This window comes from Podarcis melisellensis (genome assembly GCF_964234715.1).
Source record: "Podarcis melisellensis genome assembly, chromosome: 8".
NCBI classification, from domain to species: domain Eukaryota; kingdom Metazoa; phylum Chordata; class Lepidosauria; order Squamata; family Lacertidae; genus Podarcis; species Podarcis melisellensis.
In genome coordinates, this window is record NC_138540.1 from 17,413,999 (window position 1) to 17,435,068 (window position 21,070).

At 47.2% G+C, this 21,070-nt stretch overlaps 1 protein-coding gene and 1 long non-coding RNA gene across 8 annotated transcripts in view; both read left to right on the forward strand.

The window, feature by feature from the left end:
* The window catches only part of CASZ1 (castor zinc finger 1), a 300,204-nt gene that overhangs the window by 217,678 nt on the left and 61,456 nt on the right, over positions 1 to 21,070 (forward strand). For all 7 annotated transcript variants that reach the window (XM_081923378.1, XM_081923380.1, XM_081923381.1 and 4 more), the window contains one exon: positions 12,132 to 12,728. In XM_081923378.1, the coding sequence (XP_081779504.1) occupies positions 12,132 to 12,728 (597 nt within the window). The remainder of the gene's footprint in view (positions 1 to 12,131; positions 12,729 to 21,070) is intronic.
* Positions 313 to 4,341, forward strand: LOC309377052. The gene is made up of 3 exons (XR_014171410.1): positions 313 to 488; positions 824 to 1,005; positions 3,810 to 4,341. It is a non-coding gene; the product is annotated as an uncharacterized lncRNA (long non-coding RNA).

Here is a 21,070-nt window from a genome sequence, read left to right on the forward strand (position 1 = left end):
AGAGCCCATTGCAATCTAGATTTGTACCATCCTGGCCCCAGCAAGACCAGCACCTGTCCTGAACCCCTGATCTACCTGGCGACAAGTCAGTGTGTCAAGTTCCCACTCCAGGGTCAATCTGCATGTCCAAACCAAAGCACGATCCCGCAGAGATCCTAGAGCAATCAACATGGGCAGTTGAGCAGATACAGCACCTCAGCTCTGCTGCCCTTTGCTTGTAGATTGCCGCATCTGGGATTGATGAGGCATGGGGCCCTCACCTGCTCCAAGCCTACTCCGGCTGAGGAATCACACACCTCCTCCTAGAGCTAGCGAGCCCCACCTGTCGGCCTTTGCCTGCCTCAGCCTCTTAGAGCACCCTGCCTGCTGTTCCCTATGCCTCAGAATCTGCTGTGTTTGTTGAGACAGGGGCCCCTCTGGCTCTGGTGATGGGTCCTGCTGCTCTGGTTCCTGTGCACTGACTCCCATCCATCATGCTCCGCCACCCTGTGAGTACTTTCTACACCAACCTCTCCTTCCCTATCCCCAGGTTGCCCTGCTGTGTCTCAGTCCCAGCTACACTCCTTGCCAGGATCCTCTTCCTCCTTCCCATAGTCCTGCCAGTTCATGAACTCCCAATTTGCCAGCCATGGGTAGTCACCATACAATAACTCTCTGTGGCCTGTTCCACAAGCCACATTGCATCTGTTAACACAGAGATCAAAACCTGGCAGGTATTGGATGTCTCCTGACCTTCTGGGCCTTTGCAGACCCTAGGAATCTGTGTGTTTGGTACTTATCTTTGCAGGCCCTACCCTAAGAGGCCTTGCTCTCGGCATTTCAGGTTGTGAACCCCTTAGGACCTGGCAGCCAGTTCCAACTAAGCCTCCCAGAATACCTTGCTGTAATCCTGTGGACTCCAGAGCCAATGCGCCATGTGGCAAAGGTGCTCAGTGCCGAGAGTTTGTGCAGCGCCCGTCTGATTTTTGTGTGCGTGCCGTCTGGTTGGTGTTCCAAGCCTGCGAGGTGAGGAGGACAGCAGTGGTTAAAGCAAGCAGCGCAGAATCTCCATTTGGGCCGGCTGCTCTCCCAATGCGGCTGGCCTGCCTCTTTCTCCCTTGGCCAGTTGATATATGGCATAAATTAGGCCTCTGAAGGGGGATACTGCATCCTTAAGAAGAAATATGTCCTCATTTTTCTTAAACACCGTTTGCACTGAGTGAAATGTTTAGAAGGGGACGCTGAGGGATAACTTTATTTCTTACCAGGGAGTTCAGAGCCGTTCAGTTAAGCTCATAAAACATTGGGAGTAAGGAAGCTGACAGGCTACCCGTGCATTAGAAAAAGCATTATTCATCCTGGGGGAAGCTCACCCCATGCTGGAGCCAGGCATTTACCAATGGGGTGCTTTGGGGCCCTGGTTAATGAGTGCAGGAGAGAAGGGATCCGGGGCAATCTACCCTCGGAGTAGGGCCACAGGCCATCCCGTCAACGAGAGTACGGCTCAGAAATACCTTTATTAAGCCATTGAGGAGCCGTCCTCAGTTCAGCTTCATGCAATGGCAGTGATTGCAAAAATGTTTGGAGGAGGATGGAGGAACAAGCCTCTCAAGAGATGATGCTGATGTTGTTGATGATGATTTTTACGGGGGGGAGGGAAAGTTCCAAAGTGACTTACAGGATATTAAAAAATGCCAAAACTATTCTCTACACATTTTAAATCCCGATTAATAGAATAGAAATGACTACAGGTGTGCCATTCAACACTAAGGAAGGGCAAACCCTACCCAGCTTCACTAAAATAGAAGCATCAAAAACAGGCCATAAATCATATTACAGTGTACTCTACATTTCACCCCTTTCGATGTGGGGGCAGACAAGAATTAAAAGGGATGGTTTCAAGGCCTCAGTTGCTAGCTTATTGTTCCTCCTGTTTTGTCTTCCAGCGCTCGGTGCTTTTCAAGGCTCATATAGGCAGCTCAGGTGGTGATATGAGCCTTGAAAAGCCTGGGCCTTAAAATTAGCAAACAAGGCACTGCTTTTTGTGCTTGGCTTGTGGGGACAGAATAGGGCCTTCTTAGTGGCAGCACCCCAGATATGGAACTCTCTTCACTTGCAGCTATACCCTTGAAAAGCTTCCATCATCGCCTAAATATATTTTTCTTTGCCCAGATTGATCTGTTAGCTGCTGTGATCCTTAAATTTTTGATGCTGTCCTATCTTGTAGGATTAATCATGCTTTGATATTGTAGGATGTCTCGCTGTATTTTCTTGTTTTTGCTTCTGCAATTGTCTGCATTTTATCATTTATATTGTGTTTAATTTTGCTGGTGGGTTTGGGGAAACGACTTTGTGATCTTTCTCTTGATGGGCAAGCAGCGTACAAATATGTGAGGAAATAAACGAACATGCAAAATAAAGTGAATAAGTAGAGCTAAAAGAAGGAGTGGGAGGGAACATCACTCTCCCAGCTTCCTTTGTCCGCTCTGTACACCTTTCAAGGAGGGAAAACCGTAACCATCCTCAGCACCTCACGATGAAGGGGGAGTTTCTTGGGTGCCAGAGGATGTTCTTGGGCTTTATGCCCAAGGCTGCCCCATTTGCAATGCCAGATGTATATAGTCCTCCACCATTTTTTTAAAAAAAATCCTAACAATCGCCCTGTCACGTAGGTTAGGCTGAGAGATTATGACCGGGCCAGAAATCACCCAGAGAGCTTCACAGCTAAGCGAGGGATTTGCTAAGTATACAAATTTAATAAATAATAATAACAGTCCAACACTCTAATTCAGCCTTCTCCAACTTGGTGCCTTCCAGATGTTTTGGACTACAACCCAGTGCTGGCTGGTGCTGGTGCTGATAGTTGTAGTCCAAAACATCTGGAAGGCACCAAGTTGGGGGAGGCTGCCCTAAGCCAAGGGTAACCAATGTGCTTCCCTTCCAGATGTTGTTGGGCTGCATCTCCCATCACCCTTGGCTATTGACCCTGCTGCCTGGGACTTCAAGGAGACAGGAGCCCAACAGCATATCCACGTTGGTTGCCTCTGGTCTGACCATCACATAACATTTGTTGGTGTGCCTGTCCTACCAGCAACCTGTAGCAACCTTTGCTTTATTTTTATTTTTTATATATATTTTGCTTTGCTTTGCTTTATTAGATTAGATTAGATTTATATACAGCCCTTCATCATAAGATCTCAGGGTGGTTCATACAAGGAAGAAGAATTTCAAGCTCCACCAGAGAACAAAGCCACCCTTGAAGAAAGTAGTTTTAAAGGTGACACGCCACACCCACCACTGCCTTTTTCTTCTTTATGATGAAGCGTATGTTACCATTGGAGATACCTCTAGCCTTGATTCCTTCTTGGGAATCTGGTGGAATCGAATGTAGGCACCCTGGTAACACAAGCTGACACGGGGTCCCCTGTGGCTTGTCAGTCCAAGGTTACCAGCCTGAAGGTGCTGGCTTGGCAGACAGTGCAGAATGCCAGCCATAGAGACATCTTCCTTCCTTCCTTCCTTCCATCTATTTCACTCCACCCCATGCACACCCCACCCATTTTTTATGCCAAAAGATTTAATATTTGTTTGAAATGAGAAATAGTCCTCAAATGAATTTGGAGAGTCGGGGAATTAATGTCAACTCCCCACCCCCTGCACCAATACACACACACACTTACTTTCCAGCTTCTCTTCTCTCCCCCCCCCCTTTCAATTTCTGAAGCCTGCTGATTTGAATATTTATAAATATCAGTAAATTATTTATTGTAGCAATCTGCTGTGCCATTTCACCGATCACCGTTAACACTTTAGGGTTTTCTCTTTCGGAGAGATTGCAGCGCAAGAATTGGCGAGGGTGCCGGGTGAGGGGGACCTGAGGAGGGCACAGGAAAGCTGAGAATGTATCTCCGTGTGTACATGCAAAGTTGTGTCACACAGGGTGGAAGGATTGCTGTGTGTTGCCTGGAGTATGGAAGGGTCCTTTGTATTGCTGTGCATGTTACCAGCGTCAGAAAAGTTTTCCTCTGCTCTGCGTGTGTTTTATATGGGTCCAGCGGTCTTACAGAGAAAGACTTAAATAAGACTTTGAGGAGAATGGTCAGGGCTGTTGTCAAAAGATAATTAGAGGGCTATTCATATTTACTGTGTAACTATAGCGAAGCGATATTGTTATTGAACCCCAATTCTGCCCTCCAGAAATGCTAGGTTGTGCAACCATATAACTCCTAGCTTGCATGAATGATATTATTTTGTGAAATTTTGTTTTTGTTGGTCTGGATGGGTGTGTGAGGAAATGAGCAAGGAAATGAGGTTCTCCCCCTCCCCCCCCCCCAAAAAATAAAACCTACTGGAAATCTTGTCTACCCCACTCTATTTCATGAGGCTCCTTTCCTCTTAATACTATTTATTACTAGAACATATCTCATTTTTTAAAAGAAAAGTTTAGCAAAATTCTGCTGTCCATTCCAGGTCTTATGTGATTGCAGAATACACAGCCTCCAGTTCCCTCCTCCTTGTGTTTCTCATTTTTCAAACCAAAAAATTGCCTCTCTTTGGAGGAAACTGAAAGCCTCTTTTGCTCCTCCAGTCCCATGTGTCCAAGGTGAAGCGGCACCCATGTCCTTTCCAGTGCCCGTCCCCAGGGCATTGCTTGCCCTCCTTCCAGCCATGAAGAATTTGCGGTTCCAGTGGCCATGGACTCCGCTTAGCAGCGCCGCTGTGGAACTCTCCCAAGGTCAGGCGAAAGAGACAGCGTTCCACTAAGCCGAGGTCATCTCTTGAGCTAAAAGCAATAAAATGTTTTATTGATAAACTGGAGCGGCGGGGGGAGGGACGGGTGTCAAAGCACACCAAGTCCACTTTTTTTGCACACCTCCCACCCATGGAATTGGACCCCATCCCTCATGGTGTATTTGCCAGACAGGGCTTTCAAAGGAAATACAGTAATATTTTAAAAAACACAACACCCAGCCTCATCTGGCCTGTGTTGGGAAATGGGTAGGTATGTTTGGGGCTGGTTTTGAGGAGAGTTGCTCCCAACTGTTTTTGCTGACTCATTTCAGAACCATGGGCCTTGAACCCAGGACCATGTGGACTTCTTGTGGGACTGCTTTGGAACAGAACCCCACATTTGGAGGTGGAGAGGTGACAGTGGGAGGAAATCAAGTCATGGTTGTTGTTTTTTCAAGTGGGCCATGACACTTTTATCTGAGGTTTTAAAGTTCCTTGAGGAATCTAAATGATGCAAATCGGGTTGGTTGGTTTTGCCTAGTTGTGCTTTCTGCTCCTCTGTCCCTTCTGCCCCCTTCAAAAAAAAACAACCCCAGAGATGCTCACCTCTTCATCTGACTAGAAGTGTTTCACCCAAACATTGGCCACATAGTCTTTGCCATCTCATGGTCCAGCAACTTGAAAACAAACAAAACCTAAAGCTGAGAAAGTTGTGATGCACAATCAGAGCCCCATTGTCAAATCCCACACCCCAAACGGGACGGGATTATAAACTCTCTTGCTGCTGTTGTTGCGTTTATGTACCATTCCTATAACACAGTCCTTTGTGTGGTTTGCAAACATTGTTAAAAACACAAGCCAAGGTTCAAAACACGAAAACCAACGATAAACGCTTCAAATCGGCCCAAGGAATAGCATAGAAACAGGACCAACCCCACCCTGCAGCTCTCCAAGTCCTATCCTGGCTGCTGGGTGGTCTAGATGGCTGCTTGGTGTCTTTTGGCTTTGGGTGCATTTTGGCAACTTCAGTTGAAAAATGTGTACAGTTTCCAAACCCACAGGAGCGCACGCACGCAAGCAAACAAGCTCCCCCCCCCCAATCCACTCCCGTCTGCCTGGCCCGCCATTTCCTCCCTCAACCGCCCCAAACAATGTTGTGAATAATTGATCGGATGAAACCCTCACAGCTCCTGGAAAGCTGGCACGGCGGCTTCCCTCCTGAGCGCAGCTACTCAGCTGGGCTTAAAATTCTTCAATAAGAATACGAGAGGTCCATCTGTTCCTTTTTTCCACGCAGCCCTCTGAAGTGACAGTCCTCACAAGCCCCGCTTCCTTTCCCCACCCACAATTCCCTTCCACAACAGGGGTATCCTCAGCTGGGTTTGAGCAGCACCCCACTCCACTCTATACCCAGGAACGCCCTTCCTCTAGAGTCAAGAGTGCCCCCCCCCAGCCAACAGCTCTTGGTCCCTTAATCCACCTGCCCAGCTTAGAGTCTCTTCCAGCACTTTTCTTTCCCAGTTTTAAAAAATTTACCTCTTCATCATTCTCCTGTCTCTCACCAACTCCCACTCACTAATTCTCAATTTACCTTATTGTTGTGATTATTTAGGGACATTAATAATAATAATAATAATAATAATAATAATATACTAGCAAGATCTTAAAACACTAAAATAAGTAAGCTTCGCTTTCTCCGCCAGATAGGCATTGCCCAGAGTGTTTGGCTGAAGGCTGTTTGTGCACTGTGCTTTCAGTACGGGTGGTACACCAAGAAGAAAACTGGATTCTGTGACCTGGATAGATGATTGCAAGTTAAGCACATTTGCACATATTTGCTTAATTTTGCATAATTTTGCATCTGCTAAATCCTGAAGAGGAGAAAGGAGCTGAGCAGGCCATTAAAGAACCTCTCCCCAATTGCTAGGAATGCTACATAGACACACAGCATTTTTGATTTTACCCAGAGGCTTTCAAGCCTACCTCCTTGGTCTTGAGGACTAGATGCTTGCCTTTCTTTTACATTTGGACACATGAGATTTTCAACTGGCAGAATTATGAGCCCAACGCCAGACTTTTTTCTTGTGGGGAGCAATTGCTGAATAATACTGAGCTCAAAGCATGCTGCTCAATCCATACTCATGGGCATTTGTGCTCAGAGTTTACCCTACTGCCTTGCATAGCTTGTTTAGTGCAATTTCCACTGTTGCATTTCCTGGCTCATTTCTGCTACTACCATGAGGACTAGATGGCTGCTTTTCATTTAAAATGCAATTGGGAGTTCTCATGGTTTCCCCAGGTTTGCAAGTTCCTGAGTCCTGTTTCTTTCTCCCCCTCTTTCTCCTCTTCGGGCTCTCAGCTGCTCTAAGCGGGAGGGGGCCATCTTTGTGCCTGCCACGCCACACGGGTGTAAACTTTTCAGCTGCATTGTTTTCGCAGGAAGCATTCAGTGTAAATACAGCATGTGGGAGAGTTTGTCCTGGGCAGAGATGAAAAAGTCTCTGTGACAGGCATGGGTTATAAACTGCTTCCTTGGATTGATGTGAAATCAAAACATTTCTTTTCGGGAGAAGAAAATCATAGGGGATGTTTACTTAGGCTGGGATCTTTCGCAAGGCACTAAATGTAGAACTGAGGCTGGTGCAGAGTTCGTGGGGGTGGGGGTTAGGTCCCAGGAATGCCTTTTCTGCATCAACTGCCCATCAGACTTTGCACATACTACACGCTAAGACGGATTCTGCAGCAGGACAGAGAAGTAAAGAACATAATATCAGGCCAGTGGTCCTTCTAATCCAGCATCCTGTTCTCACAGTGGCCCACCAGTTGCCCTTAAGAAGCCGACAAGCAGGACCTAAGTGCAAGAGCACTCTCCTCCTGTGGTTTCCAGTATTCAGAGACAAACTGCCTCCAAGAGTAGATGCAGAACATAGCCACTGTGGCTAGCAGCAACCGATTGCCTTATCTTCCAGAAATTTGTCTAATCCCTTTTAAGGCAGAGGGAGATAGAATGTGTTGCCCTTCTTCATGTGTCAGGTAGAGGATACCATAAGAGTTTTATTTTTATCTGTTTAAAAAAAGGGGGGGAGATGCCTGCAAATAGAAAACTAGCCCATCAGTGTTGAAAGTGCCCCTCTTGGCCTCCCACCGTCAAAATGGCAGGACCAGCAGCTGTCTCACCAGACTGAGGATTGCAAAAAGTGAAAAGCAGGTTTTCCATGTGGGAAAAGGGCTAGAAAGCAGCTCCGCCCTTGGATTGTTAGCTCTTTGCATCACCGTTCAGCTATTTCAACCGGTGGGAAAATTTGATCAAAGCAAGGAGCAGCGAGTTAAATTAGCTACAGTTGAAGTAAGCGCCCATGTATAACTGCATTTGTTTGTATCCTTGCCCAAGTACCTCTGTGACTCCTCCCTCTGTTGCCTCCTTTGCTACTAAATTTTAGCTAGTAAGTCCCTAGGGGGTTCGGTACTTAAATAAAAATTAGCAGATTTAAAAAATATTATTTCATAGAACCATAGAATTGGAAGGGACCACAAGGGCCATCTAGTCCAACCCCCTGCAATACAGGAATCTGTTGCCCAACATAGGGCTCGAACCCACAACCCTGAGATTAAAAGACTCGTGCTCTGCCAATTTCTAAGGTGCCCTACACTTTGATGGCAGAGCTGTGAGGAGCTGGTCAAGATGCCTAAGCCTCAGAGAAGTTCCCTTTAAAAATCCCCTCATCTTTTGGAGCTGCAAAACATTTGTGGTTCTCCCTCCTGTCTCAGTGTTTCTTAAATACCAGTTGCTGAAAGTGGTAGGAGGGGAGAGTGGTGCTTGTGTGCTTCCTCTTGGGGCATGCGGTTGTGAGAACAGAGTGCTGGAGTAGATGGGCCACTGGCCTGATCCAGCTGCAGGGCTCTCCGATAGGCCAGGAGGTGAGCCATGTCTGGGGGATATTCCACATCCTCGCAGCAATATTTCTCCCCCACCCTGCTGCCCACCATCCTTTTCCTTTAGATAAATATTTATAGAATCGTTTTGCCATCCCTACGTGTCTTTGGCTTCTTCCTTCTGGGATGACGGGACTGTCCCTCATCCCGAGGAAGTTGTGGAAGGGTGGAAACGGATGAAGGAGGGGCGGTGGACCGAGGGAGTTGGAGAGATGTCCGTTTGTGCTGAGGCCAGGAGGGGGCTTTCTTTCGGGGGGCTGCTGATAGGATCTGACACCTCGATGCCTCCAGCAGGCTGAGGAAGGCCTGTCCTGTAGAAAAGATCTGTGCTGGACCATGGTGTGTGTTGCAGAAGTGCTCTCTCTCCCTGTGCTGAATCATCAGTGGCCTGATGGCCTGCCTTGGAGGCTGCTGTCCAAACCTTTTTCCTTCAGCTACGTTCCCCAAGCCATCTTTTCTCCAAAGCATATGGGTGCACCCCTCCTCCCCGTTTAAAACAGTGCCCTCCCCTCTTGAGTGCTTTGGCTGATCTGTTTAGCAGAGCTGGTTTTGATGCTCCGTTCCACCCACCTTAACCTCATTTGATCCTCCAACTTAGGTGTAGCTGAGGGCAGGACTCTGCCCTGAGTTTAACAGGCCTTGGTTGAGCTTTCCGGATCAGGTGGGGCCAGGGAAGCACAGTGACGAAACAGCGACCTGGATTCCCCTGAGCCAACATGACACAGGAGGGTGTGAGAGTGAGAGCGCACGTGTTTGTGTGTCACTGGAGCCTCGATGTATTGGGGTGTGTACATGGTGTGTGCTCTCCTGGGAGTACATGGGTGGGTGTGTCAATAGCACAGGTGCGTGTCTTTTTTGTTTTGCTATTATCTGGGAATCGCATATTTGTGGGTGAGAGGAACAAAGGGAGAAGGGCGATTCAGGTTTTTTGCATGGATTGCAGGCCTCCCACCTTGAGCCAAGAGTCTTTTAGCAACTTGGATCTTGCTCCTTGCTGCTCAGGAGGGAAAAACATCTGATCACCTGCCTTTGCCTGAGCTCAGTCTGGCTTTGACCTCAAAGCCCATGAAAAATGTGGCAATTAAATGGGGTATGGACTGAACGCTGTACGTAGAAAGACCCAGGCTATGTTGTCCTATGCTCCCCAAAAAAAGAGCAAAAAGGAGGAGCAACATCCTGGATATGCCCAAAGCAACCGAACAACATCTAAAATGTGTTGCAAGGCCCATCCTAGATCGTCGCCACCTGGGCCTCAACATAAATGGGCTCTTCATGATGCAGGAGCTGCTGAGGCCTTTGGCATTCAAATCCAGAAGAGCTGTGGGTACCACTGTCTTGTTTCCCTGGCTTAGGAGGGCTTTATGGGGGGGGAGATGGCATCCTCTCCTCCCTGGCCATGGTTTCCTGGGCGGCTTGTGGCCGATTTTGTTTCTCTTCTGCCGCTCTTGGCAGGAGAGCGTGCCCAGAGCTGTCAGCCGCTAATGTTAAGCAGCCACACGCTGGCTGTCGGGGGAAGAGAGAGCGTCTAAAGTTTCAGGCTGTTTGCGTTGGACTGTCAGGCTGGAGGATTAGGGGGATGTCACAACGGCTCCCGGGCACGTCGCTGGGGGTCTGATAGATCACAACCTCCTTCTGTGTTTCGGGGCCTCAAACCAGAGTCATTCATTTTTATCAGGGGAGGGGGAGGGAGAATGCAAGAGACCCATAAGCTTTTTTACAAGCAGCAAGGGAAATCTTGCTCTTTGGGAGCAAGTTGAAAGCATCCTTCTCATCCTTCCCCCCCCCCCAATGAATCTGTTTTTGCAGCTGGGCAGAACTAGGTACCAAGTGAGGGAAGAGCAGGTAAAATAGCGGGAGAGGAAGAGAGAAGGGGGTTCTTCTGAGCAGCGAGTGGAAACCCTGTCCAAAGGAGAATCTACTTTGGTTTCTCCAACCCACAGCGCACCAAGGATCGGTTCCTGCAATGTGTCAGCAACCTCCTCCATGCTCAGCAACGAGCCTGTTGCGTGTGAGCCTTATTGCATTGCTGACTCCTGCTGTTAGGAGACAGACAGGCCGTCTTGCCGTGAGCCACCGTGCTGCAAAAGCTTCAGGCTCTGAGGCAATCGCTGTGCCAAGCACACGACTCAAACGGCTGCCCGGACCCTTCCTGAGAGAGGGGCTGACACAAATGAGGGGTGGAGACCTAGGTCTCTGTCTCTTCATCTCACCTCAACATCAGGGGAGGGGAGGCTGCATCCTTAAGCTGCTGTGGGGTGGAGTGTCTCGTCCTTTTCTAAAGCCACACCGCTGCTGTAGCATTTGTGGGAAGCTCATGCTATCGGTTTGATAGCCAATGGACTATAAATTCTCCCCTCCTGTGCTCCCTTCTGAAAGTGTTGCAAACCAAAACTGTCTTAGGCATGAGGATGCAACCTCAGTGATGTAAAGATAAAAAGGCAGCTGTGTTGATCCATAAGAGAAAAACGACAACAACTCTAGTTTCTATTGTTAGGCAATACCTTTATGAGGACCAACCGAAGTGTCACAAAATGGGAAGCAAACCCTTCCTCAGGCTCAGGTGTTACACAGAACAGGGAGTGCCTGAGATGAGGAAGAGGTTGGGGAGGGGGACTTTTAAAAGTACAATATTTGGGCTGGATGTTGTAACCACTGGATGGGCTTGAGTTCAGTTTTAAGATGGTGATTGGAGCCTGACCAGAGTAAGTCTCTGCTGAGATGCCAGCAATATTAGGTTATGGTGAGGTTTCTGGCTGCTCCCCATTTTTTGAAAACGTAAAGCGCAGCTGTTTCACCCAAATCTGCCTCGTACCTCGAGTGAAACCTAGGGATTCCTCATCAGCAAGAGAGGAGAAACCCAAAACAAAGCGAACAAGGCAGACCATATTAGCAAAGCCAGAAATGTGTCTAATTAAAGCTTTTGAATTTCATGGGACTCATAGATTGTGGAAGAAGGGCTCACCCAAGACTAATCCGAGAGCCTTAGTTGAGCGGGGGATTGTGAGTGTGGCTTCCTCATGCCCAGAGCTCATGCTCTAACCACCTTGCCACACAGCTGCTGAAGCAAATGCTCCAGGATTCTGCTCTGCTCACTGTGGGATTGTGGAAAGGTGGTCAGTGTGGTGTAACAGAGCGTTAGACCAGGAAGATATGAGTTCAAATCACTGCTAAATCAGCCATAAAGCTCACTGAGTGACACTGGGCCCATCATGATCTCCACAGCTATCCTACCTCACAGGGTCATTGTGACAGTGAAAGGGAGGGAGCCCCTGAGCTTCTTACAGGAAGCACAGAATGTAAATAATGAAGAAACTGCTAATTTGCTTGTGTGGATTTGCTTTGGGATGAAGCCAATTGTGATTTAGTCCACTTGTTTATTCTTCTTTCGGTTATTTGAATGGTATTCAAACTTGCTTTGGATGCATTGGAGACTACCCCACCCTCTAACTGTCTCGCTTTCTCTCTCTCTTTTTGTTTCTTCCCTTCAGCTGAAAGAACTATATGCACTGACAGAACCTCAGGTAACCCCAAGATGGCTGCCAAGCGCAAAGGTGGCTTGAAGCTGAACGCGATCTGTGCTAAGCTCAGCCGCCAGGTCGTTGTTGACCACAAGGGACCCGAGCGGGCGCATGCCGAAAAGCCTCCCCTGGGTCGGGAGAGCGCTGGTGGGGGCACCCTCACCACCGCAAAGGATATCGCCCGGCCTGGGGCCAAGGAACTGGGCCCAGAGTTCCCTGAGGGGGTCGACCGCGTGCAGAAGATTGAGGAGGACAAGCGAAGGGAAGTGATTGAAAAGTGGGTCAACGGGGAGTACAGCGAAGACTCCTTGCTAGGGCGCATCGAGAGCAAGGAACCCAGGGGCTCCGAGGGCGCTGAGGTGCCCCCCGAAGGCGTGTATATGGTACAGCCCAAGGGGTGCAGTGATGAAGAGGACAATGTGGATGAGGCCGAGCCACTGAGGGGACCCCAAGATGGGAGCAGCTTCCTGGATGAACGGGATTCGGATGGGCCTCCCTCGAAGGACGAAAGCTTCCGGGGTCCTAGCAGTGAGGTGGTCTCCAAGCTAGGTGGAGGAGCTGCCTCAGGTAAGGCTGCCTAGGCTGGCATCTCTGTTGTGCTCTTTCTTGGGCACTGAAAAACCGGTACATTTGCTGGATGGATCCGGGGTCTGTTTGATCATCCTAACAAATTTTTACCCAGCTGTTACTGGGTTGGTGGCTCTTCTTTTTTGGGGGGGAGAGCATTTCCTGTTGCGTGCAGCTTGGCTTACTTACACGACTTGCCTACAGGTATTGCTCTGTAAGTCCCTCTTGCAGATCATCTGCTCCCTGCACACAGCATTCTGTATTCTGGACTGACCTAGGTAGCTTTTTATCCCCTTCAACAATGAGCAGCATATTCCCTGTGTCAAAGGATGCCTAGGCAGTCCCTGAACCCCACATTGTGGGCTAGCCCCAACACTCCGTTTAAAAGCAAAATGCAATTAGTTCTATTTTAAAAAGGGATTTTGAAATGTGACTAATCTATTGTAGTAGCCACTTAAAACAATCAATGGTACCTTGAACATTTATAATAAATGAGGACAATCCCCATATATATATATATATATATATATATATATATATATATATATATATATGCTTATTAATATATATAATTTAGTAGGCTAAAATAACAATAAGTATTATTTCAACTTATTTAAAATATTAATTGCAGCTACTCAATTTTACAGTGCAACTCTATATATGCCCACTTGAAATTAAGCCCCGTCAAGTGCTAACTGTCCCTAGTCCCAAGTAAGTGAGTGCAAGATTGTACCTAACCATCTAATGCCATACATTAAAAAAAAGTATAAAATGGCGAGTTAAATGAAATGCCATCGATAACAACATACAACTGCAGCTTCAGCACCATCGCCAGAACTCCTGAAGAAAATCAGAATATATTCCCTTCCTTCTTTCTGCTTTATTGTCTGTGCTTGCGCTGCAGATGTGTTCAACCAGCTTTGCAGAACATTGTTACGGCACATACCATGAAAAGAGTGCTGGCTTAGTGCTTGTGCTCATGTGTGCTTGCACAAGTGTGTGTCTGAGTGGGCCCTTGGCTTTTCTGACGCAGCCGCCAGGCCCTCCGTCTCCCCCTTCCAGCCCACCCCCCACAATTGCTCCCCCTCTTCCCTCGAAGGGGAGAGAAAGGAATGAAGACAGGGACATGGAACACAGATCTCAGCTGAGCGGGGAGATGTGCTGGCAGAAGAGAGAAGCTGCTTCTTTCCCTCGGCCTTCCCCTCTAGAGGAATTTTGGCCGCCACTGGCTCAGCGACAAAACAGCAGCAGCTCCTTCTGTGACACCTCTGCCTGCCACCGCTCAGGCCTGCCTGGCGGACACATTAGCACGAACGAGACTTCTCTCTTTTTCCAGCTCTTCCTACCCTGGGAGCTGTTTTACAGCGAGTTTAATTTCCCTTCCTTTTTTTTTTTAATTGTTGCCTTCCTTGTTGTTTTTATTTATCTACCTTATGCGTGTGCTTTTTTCCCAACCTCTTCCCGGGACAAAACTACCTTCCCAAGGCGGTTTACAATATTACCATTCCTGTTGTTACTATTATTACCGCTTAACATCGCGTGTTTACATCTCTGGGGAATGTGTGCTTTTGGCTATTATGTATGCAATGAGGGGGAAGGAGGGGAGTTACGTTATGGTTTGCAGTTCCATAAAATCCATAAACAAATCTTAAACCATCATAATCATTGTCAGTTTGTTACCTGCCCTTCCCCACTAGGTCACGGGCCAGGTCTCAACGATTTAAGCATTAAAGATAGTTTAAAACAAATTACTATTGTAGCAATAGTGTGTGTCTTGAAAATACATACAGTGGTGCCTCGGTTTAAGAACAGCCCTGTTTACGAACTATTCAGTTTATGAACTCCGCAAAACCGGAAGTAGTGTCCCGGTTTGTGAACTCTACCTCAGTCTACAAACAAAAACCAAGCAGTGGAAGGGCACCGGCGGCGGGAGGCCTCATTAGGGAAAGCGCTTCTCAGTTTAAGAATGGTTTCAGTTTAAGAACGGACTTCCGGAACGGATTAAGTTCGTAAACCGAGTTACCACTGTACATATTTCAGGTGTCAAGAGGTACGTCCTCTGTGTAAGGTGGAAATTATATAACGAAGGTGCAAGACACACCACTGTAGAGAGGGAATTCTACAAGCTTGGAGAATGCTTTTTTTTCTCTTAGGCCATCCCACCCCAAACTTTTTAGGATGGTGGGACTACCAAAAAGTCCCCCTCTGCTGATCTTAATGCAATAATTGGCCATTGTTCTGCTGGGGAGCTATTCTTTTTCACTCTTTTCTTTCAGCCTGCGTGCATTCTCTCTCCCCAGCCCCACCTTCCTTGACTTTCTTTAGTCTACTTTTTCGTTAAGAAAGCAAGAATTTATTGCTTTGGGGGAAGCGGGGGGGGGGGGGAGAAACCTCTCTGCAGACCTCACCCATAGTAGGGAAAGTTCCACTCGCTTCCTGGAGAGCTGGCAAAATGCCCCATTATTCAAACTCTGGTGGTTGTTATCTGAACTCACTATGCTCTCTGCCCAGTCTTTGCAATCTAGATAAAGTGGAAAAGGTAAAAGGACGCAGTTTAACAAGGAAGAGGGAGAGGTTTTTGTGTGTGCAAAAGTACCTTAACCGGCAACTGTGAGGAGATGGGGTTGTGTCTGCCTAAGTCTTACTCAGAGCAGACCCAACTGAAATTAATTACATTATTTTATTTATTTTTAAGATTTCTTACCCATCTTTCACCGTAAGGTCCTGGGGGCAGGTTCTAACAATATAATATGTGGTTTATATATACATATATAAAAATGCAGATGAAATAGTTACAACTATAAAAGCAAGCCATACTCTTCCAGCCAGAACAGAACAGTATAAATTCAGCAAAACAGAATATCTTAACAGTGTAAAGAGGGGTGTCTTCAGCTGTGCAGGAGAGGCTGTATACACGCCATACATTTAAAGTATATGTCTTTCTCTAAAGAATCCTGGGAACTGTAGTTTGTTTAAGATGTTGGGAATTGCAGCTCTGTGGGAGGAAGGTGAACTACAGCTCCCAGGATCCTATGGGAGAAGTCGTGTGCTTTAAATGTAGGAAGTGTATGCAGCCCAAGATGCCAAACTTTTTTTGTGGGGAGGGAGTTCCACAGCTTAGGGGCTGCTCTGCCACAAAGAAAGCCCTCCACCTCCCAGCCCCCCAACCACCCCCAATTTTGAGGAACTGCCAAGAGGGACCCCTTTTCCAGCCTTAACAACAGAGAGAGTCTGTGGGGATGGAGGTGGTCTTTCATGTAGGGCTGGAAAGGGAACAATTGTTGGTGCGTGTGTGCAAAACAAGGGGAGCAAAAAAAAGAAATTTAAGATTTCGTTATGACCATCAAGTGGACCAGACTGACTGCAGATTACCCAGTCCTGCCTGGCTGGGCCCCACAGAATTATGGGTGCTGCTGTACGCCAGTTCCATACAATCCAATTAAACCCAGTGCAGGACTTTAAACATCACCACAACCACACAGAGCCACAGATTCCCACTGCCCCTCAAGCATAGAGCACAGTGTTTGAACCAGGACACAAGAGGGCCAGAGAGGTTTATGGGGAACTTTAAACAGTCGTGATATAGGAGCTTTTGTTCTGGGAAGATTCTGAAATCGAGGCAGAGGTGGCTGGCAGGAAGGCAGAGACTAAATATGGGACTCCATACCCCCCCACCACCCCATCGGTGGCAAAAAGATAAGAGGTGACCATTTATAGGGAGCTATGGGAAAGCTTTCCAAAAGAAGTGGATGTGTAAAAAAGCTAGCATTGAGCACACGGAGATTCAAGATGGAGTTACCAGAACTCCTGCAACCCCCCAAAAAGAAATAGAGAATATGAGAGAGAGAGAGAGAGAGAGAGAGAGAGAGAGAGAGAGAGAGAGAGAGAGAGAAGGGCATCTTCAAATGAAGTCTAAACTCCCATTCAGGTTTAATAACTTCGCTCGACACTTTGCCCTCTTTCCCACATCTCAACAAGCCCCCCTGATCTCGCCAATCCATCAAAGTTTCTCCCTTTTGTGTATGTGGGCCCCAGCTTCCCCCACCCCACCCCGTGCTCCCCCTTAATAACGCAACCGAAACTCATCTCTGTTCATCTGTCCCTTCCCTCTTCTCCAGCCTTCGCGAGTTCAGTGGCAACGCGCATAATTATGCATATAAGATATAAACAGAGCTGTTTAATTATCCTTCGCCACATCAGTGACAGAGTAATTAACAAACATTGCAAGATCAATGAGGAAAAGTGTGACCTTCAGTTTCCTTTGATAGGAAAAGCCCTTGTCTGTCGCCAGCACAAGGTGATTGAGCCCGGACTCGGTGCTTAAGTTTGTTTTAATTTTCCCCCGCCGCCCCTTCCCAGTCCAGCTCCTTTGGTTGCCTTTCCTGTTTGCAGAGGCACCCAAAAAAATATACAGTTATGGGGAACAGGGAATACATCTGGGAACGCATAGCCGAGCCTGCCAGCCCGCAGGGAGTTAAACAGCACCATCTGGCAGGGTTATTTCCCACCACATGGCACCTTTTCCAAAGCCTGGATTGACAAAGGTTCCCACCCAGATTGTGTGCCACCTTCTAGGTGAGCAAGCAGGGAGGGAAATTCACGGCGGATCAGCTGATCCACAGCACTCAGCCGTGAGAGCCAAATATGGATCCTTCGTATGCAGAGGTGCAGAGTACCAGGCACCAGGGGACACATAGCAGCAGGTGGCTTCCGCCGCAGATCTCCTTGGCGGTGAGGGCGTCTGCAGCAGGCAGGCTGTTGGATCCGACAGACCTTTGGCCTGACCTGGCAAAGTCCGCCCGCTGTTTTGACGATAATAGCAGGCAATGCTGTGCGAAGCGGCTGCACGAATCCTCACTCCCAGTTTGGCCTGTGTTTCTGTGTGCGGTTTTGTTCCTTGTCTTGCTTCCACCCTGCTCACCTTCCGCGTTACTCAGAGCAGCTGGTGCATGGTTTCCATCTAGGCAGCATTCAGGGCTGAGCCGATTTTGCTTCAGCATCTTGCAGCTTCAAACCCCCAATTCCGGAGAGAGAGATATACACAGCTTTCCATACCCTAGTTTTAAGTAGCTACTCGAGGGGCAGCTGGCATTGTGTATCCCAGATGTTTGCAACCCAGGAAGCTGCCATAGACTGAGTCAGGCCATTGGTCCATCTAGCTAAATATTGTCTACCCTGGCTGACAGTGGCTCTCCGAGATTTCAGACGTTGCCCTTTTTGGAGATGCCAGGGATTGAACCCAGGACCTTCTGCGTGCAAAGGAGGTGCCTCCCCCATGTGGTTGTTGGATTGCAACTTCAATCAGCCCCCGCCAGCATGGCCAGTGGTCAGACACAGTGCTTGGTAGGACCGGAGGGTGCTAGCTGATAATGACCTATGGTTCACCTAGCTCAGCACTTCTCTACTCTAGGAATGGATGAATCTGTGTATTTTGTTATCTCCCATTGTATTTTTTTCTTTCTTTTCCAAATCGTAAATTCAGTTCATCTTTCCGCAGCGATTGGCTTTTTTTTTTCTTTTTACAAAAAATCCTCATGAAAATTTGCCAGCATTTTAGTATGGATTTCTACTGAACACACTTTTGTATGCAGTTTTGAAAGCCATTTCCCCCAGTATAATGCATTTTTGTATGGGGTTTTCAGTAACAGATGCATCTTTATGCACACCTTTCCCTAGCATGCACATCTTTGTGCCCATTATTGGGTTGGAGAAAGGCATTGCAAAATTCAGATAAATGCAAAATTTGAAGAATAGCTGGGTTTCTCTTTGTGTTTGGTTCGAGAAGTGCAGATTTAGGTAGCTTCTCATTCAGATGCAAACAAAGTTGAATTCCTCCCCCATCTCTACACTGGCTGGCAGCAGCTCTTCAGAAAAATTAGGGAGAGAATAGCATCCCTAAACACTCAATCTGTGTGTAATTGTAAGAGAGAAACTATGAAACTGAGGTGCACAGTTGAAACTTGTGTCTGGTGTTCTGCAAGTAGATAAAAGCAGAGGTTTGGTTCTATAGATTGTTGAAACATTATTTCTCTTGTTGCTGTTGTGAGCTACCTTTTAAGTTTCCCTTGGTTATGGAGAAGTTACATACAACTATTAAATTATACCAGACATTCAGTTGGAACTTTTAGGCTCCACCGTGAGCTACCCCCAACTGTTTACGCAACACACAAAAAGTCTCCCTTGGACACAGAAAGCAGGATCATAAAGAAAGAGTTGCCAATTTATTTACTGAGAGCATTTGGACCCCCTTCTTTAGCCAAAAAGGTTTCTGGAGCGGCTAACTTACATTCAATTAAAACAAAACAGTCCCCTGCCCACACAGGCTTACAATCTAAGACAAGCATAACACACAAGGAGAAAGCAGCAAGGAGGGAAGAGGGAGTAGGGGGAAAAATACAGGGACCAATTCTTAAACAGTTGTTTCTTAAACTGTTGTTCTTATAACGATCAGCTTGCATCAATCAAGGAGGATCTTCAGGGAAAGCTCATGGAGTGATCTCTTCTGCTGGTGGAATGGGACAGATGCTAGTAGAATATATGTCTAGGGCATCTTCCTTCTCTGTTTTGACTCCACACCTACCTGGAGGCCCCTTCAGGTATTCTTTTCATTGCACATTCATGATGGTTCATGTTCACGATGCGTTCAACGCTCCATTGTGCCTGCAAAGTTTTGGAGGCATTCACACTGTTTTGGCACATAGGCTATAACTTCCTGCTGAAATCTCGTCACTTTTCATACCAGATATGCTCAATGGTGATGTCCTGCTTTTGTTACACCAAAGCTCCCTCTGGACAGCTATAATGCAGTAGCACTGAAGAGTCATGCACTAAGATAGTGTCAAGAACAGGTTGCAGGACACATCCTCAAATAAAACACCAGCCGTGTGTGTGTGTGTGTGTGTGATCGTGATCTATAGTTTCCTGAGAAGCCTCTCATCCCATCTGCATACACCGGCTTGCCTTGTCCTCTGTCTCTCTCACTCCCCAACCTTTGTGCAGGTTTCATCACTCTGCTTTTTCGTGGTTTATCCAGATTCTATATATTGCATTATTTGTCGAGCATGTTGTTGTTCCTTTCTAGTTTTTGAACTGTTTTTAAATGGATGCAGAATAGAAATGTTCTAAAACATCTTTGCGCAAGGCAGGGTTCTTCCCTTCCCCAGCCTCCTCTCTCTTTTCTTTTCCACAACGAGGGACCTCTTTCAGAAGCCCTGGGTGCGATTGGTAGCCAAGGTTCTCCAAGTCTTACTGCGAAGGGATGTGCCCCAGGGAAAGGGCAGGTGCCCTTGCTGAGACTTGTTTTGCTTAAGGCTGGTGGCAAATTAAGAGAACTGCTGGGTTTTAATATTTCAAACAACCAGATCACTGGTAGTTTGGGACTTGGGTAGTTGGATATGCTCATGATCTTCTTGGCATCTTGTGCATCTCCACATGAACCCTGAAACCTGCACTGGAGAATCTAATCTAGCCTTTGCCAACCTGATGTTTTCCAGCTGTTTTTGAACGACAACTCCTTTCAGCCCCAGCTGAGTGGTAGTCCAAAGGAGCTGTAGAGCACCTGATTGGCAAAGGCTGGCCAAATTTATTGGGACTGAGACCAATGGAGACTTTGGTCACAACTGCACCATGCATTTAAAGCACATGACTTTCTCCAAAGAATCTGGGGAACTGTAGTTTGCAACAGGTGTTTGGGATTGTAGCTCAGGGGTGGGCGAACTACAGTTCCTAGGGTTCCTTTGGGGGAAAGCCGTGTGGTGTGGATGTGACCTTTAACACATAGTCAGCTTTTTTCTCCCTCCTCCTTTGCTAAATATCCAGCCTTTCTGAAGAGCTCTGGAGAACTCTGTACAGCTGACTCACTATTCATTGACTGGCTTAATAAAGGTACTGCTCTGCTATGTATTTTGGAATTTTTCTTATGGGGCAACACAGGGGAAAAAAACATATTATTTGCTTGCAGAGAGTTCTATGTGTGCATACAAGGCCAGCTAGCACTTGGGATCAGGGCTATGCCCAACAACCTATGACCCAAACTACCAATGATGCTACCTGCCTTATCAAATCCCTCCCTGCTTGGGCAAGGTCTCCCTCCAGACTCACCCCCCATCCCGCCCAATTTTTCTGGTTAGAACAGAAAACAATGTGCTGTGTTTGGGACACCCTCCCCGTCCCCCCCAAAGTCCAGACCTTCTCTTCCATTTGGGTGTCTTACTTTCCCCTCCATATATAGTGTGTTGCTGTGAGCTATTTTTAGTCCCTTTCGGGACGCTTCCTTTTTTTTTTTCTTCCTTTTTTTCTTTTGCTAATTCGGGATCCTTTTGCGATAGCAGAGCTGCTCTGAG